At 51.1% G+C, this 4780-nt stretch overlaps 1 protein-coding gene across 1 annotated transcript in view; it reads right to left on the bottom strand.

Moving 5' to 3' along the window:
* Positions 1 to 2988, bottom strand: part of DEDD (death effector domain containing) — an 8023-nt gene extending 5035 nt beyond the window's left edge. The window contains exons 1-2 of the mRNA XM_015823003.2: positions 2664 to 2988; positions 1077 to 1184 (exon numbers count right to left, since the gene is read on the bottom strand). Coding sequence (XP_015678489.1) covers positions 1077 to 1184; positions 2664 to 2988 — 433 coding nt within the window. The remainder of the gene's footprint in view (positions 1 to 1076; positions 1185 to 2663) is intronic.
* Between the last annotated feature and the right edge of the window lie 1792 nt (positions 2989 to 4780).

The raw sequence follows: 4780 nt of genomic DNA, 5'->3' as shown, positions 1-4780 counted from the left end.
TTATTATTATTATTATTATTAATACTGTGACCTACAATACAATCAGAGTTTCATCTAAGTCCTATTAATAGACAGAGACGAGGAAAGAGGCTGCCGGGACGACGTCTTCCCACACAACTTTATCAACCCGAGCTATGAAAACGGACGACACTGCCCTACGTCAGAAACGTCTCGGAAACCACCAACCGATTACTTCAACCACAGGGCATCGCTGTAGCACGCAACCCAATTAAAGCCCCGTCCATTTATTCTTAAGTAATAATATACTGCAAGTTAGCATCCTAGATTTTGTGTTATGTAGATTAAGGAGATCAAGAGGCAGTGGAATTTGGGCCCCAGGGCTCACCACTGGAAGCCTCACCTTCACATTCAAGATCTTCAAAAAAAAAACTTCTCGAGCAGAACATGCAAATATAGGCAGCGCAGTTGGCTGGAGGCAATACCTGTCCTACTGCAAAATCTAACTACAGGTGAATGCTCAGTTTATAACCATTCATTTAATGCTATATAAATCAAATCCCCTCGAGACAAAATCTAACCATAAACAATAACAGTAACAGAGTTGGAAGGGACCTTGGAGGTCTTCTAGCCCAACCCCTGTTCAAGCAGGAAACCCTGTACCATTCCAGACATGTGGTTGTCCAGTCTCTCGTTAAAAGGCTCCAGGGATGGAGCACCCACAGCTTCTGGAGGGAAGCCTTTCGTCTCCACTTAACTATTCTCATTGTCAAGAAATGTCTCCTAGGCTGCTTCTCTCCTTGATTAGTTTCCACCCGTTGCTTCATGTCCTGCCTTCTGGCGCTTTGACCTCCCCCCTTCTCTGTGGCAGCCTCTCAAATACTGGTAGACTGCTGTCATGTCCCCCCTGGTCCTTCTTTCCACTAGACTAGACATACCCAATTCTTGCAACCGTCCTTCGTATCTTTTTATCATCTTTCTTGCTCCTCTCTGCACACTTTTCAGAGTCTCAACTTCTGGGGCCCACCACTGAAGCCCAGAGGCCAGAGCAAAGGGTACAAACATTACAGCATCCGGAGACGCAGCTTTCGAAGGTGGGGACACGTATGAAATCTCACCAGATTTTTGTTGGTGCACAGGAACATGCTCTGTATTGCTATGGGCTCGGGGTGTCACATAGCGAATTGAAGTCTCTTCGAGATACTTATCTACAAGATCCGGACATACTGAGAAGGGAATAAAGGAAAACGTGTGAAAGACAAAATGTCAACAACAACAAAATAATTTGAAGTATAGCTAGTCCTTGACATACGACCACAACTGAGCCCAAAATTTCTGTTGCTAAGTGAAAAATTTGTTAAGTGAATTTTGCCCCAGGTTTAAAACCTTTCCTGCCACAATTGTTAAGTGAATCACTGCCGTTGTTAAGTTAGTGACACGGTTGTTAAGTGAATCCGGCTGCCCCCATTCACTTTGCTTGCTAGAAGAGTCACCAAAGGGGAGTACGTGATCCCAGGATGCTGCGACCGTCATAAATATGAATCAGTTGTCAAGTGTCTGAATGTTGATCACATGTTGTAATGGTCGGAAGTGTGAAAAGTGGTCATAATTCACTTTTTTCAGGGCCGCTGTAACTTTGAATGGTCACTAAGTGAACTGTTGCAAGATGAGGACTGCCTGTACACAGACATACATGATACCATCCTGAGGTTTCTACCCAAGAAGAGAAAGGGGAGTTTTAAATGACAGTTCTTAAGAAGGTCAGATGCCGACGGGCGCCTCGCCTGAAGACAGGGGCCTCCTGGGAAAGGCCCAATCCGCCAGAGCCGCCCCTGCCTTTTTCTTTCCTGTTTTCATTTTATCCCAGCTTTAAAGGGCAAAAACGGAGTAAGCCTCTATTAGGCAGAACCAGAGCTGAGAAAGCCCCATCCAGCCATGCAGACGAGCAAGGGATGAAGGCAGCAGAGCAAGCCTCACTTTTTTGTTTTGGTTTTTAGAAGCAGCAGGATGGAATTCAGCGGATGGGTCAGACAGGGGTCTTGTCTAGCCCAGGGAAATAACGCAAAAAGGTCGCTGCACAAGTTGCACGAGGCCTTTTCCGTGGCTGCACGCAGGCATTCGTTTGCAGGGTCCAGCTTGGCAAACCTTCTGGAACCTTCACGAATGGCTGAGGGTTAGGGTTTCCCAAGCTTGGCCCCTTTGAGATCTGTGGACTTCAACTCCCAGAATTCCCCAGCCAGCTTGGGCAAATGTGGACAGGTAGTCCTCCACGTACAACTATTAGTTTAGCAACAGTTGTAATTCAAACTTACAACGGCATTGAAAAAAGGGATGACTGTCGCAACGTCTCCACAGTTACACGATCAAAATTTGGGCAGTTGGCAACCAGCCTGTATTTAGGACCCCTGCGGACCTCTGGGGTCATGTGACTGACCTTCCCAGCCGGCTTCTGACCAGCAAAGCCCGAGGGGAAAGGCAGACTTGCTTAATGACCCTGTGATTCACATTAACAACTTCAGGGATTCGCTTAACAACTGTGATTAAAAAGTTCGTAAAATCAGGCGCAACTCACTTAACAACCGTCCTGCTTAGCACAGGAAATTCTGGTGGTCGTAAGAAGAGGACTCCCTGCATAGGTCCACAAACGAACGGAGATGCTCTATGGCCCCCCCTCCCCTCAGAAAGCCAAGCGGGAGGCGACCTACCAGCCTTCCTCCTCTTCAAAGTGACGTAGGGCAACAAGTCGTGGCGGGTGATGATCCTCAACAGCTGCAGCACCTGGCGGAAGTTGGTCTCGTCGCAGCGGCCCTGTCGCTCCAGCGCCAGGAGGAAGTCCCGCCCGCTGCGGATCATGCCCCGCTCGTAGTCGTCGATGACGTCCACAAAGAGAAAAGACAGCACCCGGACATCGCGGTGAGTCAGGTGGGTGCCCACAATGTCAAACATGCGGTGCAAGCTGTAGAGGCCGTGTTCCCGGTCACCCTCCTCCTCCGGCCAGGCTTGCTGGGGGCTCCGTTTCAAGGCCCCCATCTTGTGTGACTGCGAGAAACGGCCCCGGCCGCCCAGCATCCAGGGGAACGGGGGAGATGGTGGGTCTCCTTCACCTGGGCCGCTGAAAGAGAGACAAGCGCGTCGGGTTCAGAGCTGCAGGCCCTGGGGGCCCTTCAGGCTGCGGTCTGGGCTGAGCAGGCATAAGTTAGGGGAGACGGCCAGCTGCGCTGAAGGGTTTTGCCTAGTGACTCAGTCTGCGGGGCCCTGGGTGCTCTCTGAGCCTGGCGGCTTTCTTGCAGATGTTTCATGACACAACTAGGTAACATCACTGGTGTTAGAAGGGATTGTGAGGTTTGCGAGGAGGACTGTGGGGTCCTTGGGGCTCTCTGAGCCTGGAGCTGTTCTTGAAGACATCTGCGCAGACCCACCAAAAGACGGCTTCCCTGACGGGACCGATGGCAACCCAGCCCAGCCAGACTTTCAACCGACAAGAGCAGCTGGAGGACAGTGGGCCTCTTACCCGATACCCGAACCAAGCCCTGGAAAGCCTTAGAGAAGCCAACTGGCGTATTCACTTCCCTTCCTCCGAAGGCCCCAAACTATTCTCCCCAGACGGGGATATCGGTAACTCTGGGTTGAATGTGGGCTCCTTGGCTGCTAACTGAGCTCGGTGGTTTTCTTGCAGACGTTTCATGACCCAAATAGGAAACATCATCAGTGCTAGAAGAGAGCGGGGTGTGGTGGGGAGGAGGAGGACTGTGGGGTTCTTGCTATTCTCTGAGCTTGTTTTCTTTCAGACATTTCATGACCCAACTAGGTAACATCATCAGTGGTAGAAGGGAGGAGTTTGTTCTCTGTTTAGCACGGTTGAAGTTACCTAGTTTGGCAATGAAATGTCTGCAAGGAAACAACCAGGCTCAAAGAGCATCAAGGACCCACAGTCATTGTCGTGGTGCTCCTCCTCCTCCTCCTCCTCCTCCTCCTCCTCCTCCTCCTCCTCCTCCACGCCCCTCTCTCTTCTAGCAGGGAGCAAACCACACGCTCAGTAGGACTGACGCTCCTTAGTTATTTTATTTATTTATTTATTATTTTATTATTTAAATGTATATACCGCCCTATCTCCCTTACGGGACTCAGGGCGGTGAACAGGCAATAATAAAAATCACAGTAAATATTACATAAAAGCCTGCTCTAAAATATAAAACCCCTAACAAAACCCAATCAAAACTACGCCAGGCCGGCCGCATGGAACAGATGAGTTTGCAGGGCTCGGCGGAAGAGGCGCAGGTCCGCAATTGTACGTAGGTCGGGGGGCAGGTCATTCCAGAGGGCAGGAGCTGCCACAGAGAAGGCTCTCCCCCTGGGGGTCGCCAGCCGGTATTGTCTGGCCGACGGCACTCTAAGGAGGCCCTCTCTGTGGGAGCGGACTGGTCGAAGGGAGGTGTTTGGTAGGAGGCGGTCTTGCAAATACCTAGGTCCATTGCCATGGAGAGCTTTATAAGTTGTTACTAACACCTTGAAGCGCACCCGGAAGGCCACCGGCAGCCAGTGCAGCTGGCGCAGGAGAGGTGTTGCATGGGAGCATCTAGAGGCCCCCAAAATCCCCCGCGCAGCCGCATTCTGAACTAGCTGGAGCCTCCAGGTGCACCTCAAGGGGAGCCCCATGTAGAGAGCATTGCAATAGTCCAGGCGGGAAACGAGGGCTTGAGTGACTGTGCGTAGGGCGTCCCGATCCAGAAAGGGGCGCAACTGGCGTATCAGGCGAGCCTGATGAAAAGCCCCCCTGGCCACGGCCGTCACATGATCGTCTAAAGAGAGCCGAGCATCCAGG

Source organism: Protobothrops mucrosquamatus, unplaced genomic scaffold (genome assembly GCF_001527695.2).
Source record: "Protobothrops mucrosquamatus isolate PMUCROS unplaced genomic scaffold, P.Mucros_1.0 scaffold1737, whole genome shotgun sequence".
NCBI lineage: Eukaryota > Metazoa > Chordata > Lepidosauria > Squamata > Viperidae > Protobothrops > Protobothrops mucrosquamatus.
The sequence above is the reverse complement of the archived record's forward strand: the minus strand, read 5'-3'. Positions and strand labels throughout refer to the sequence as shown.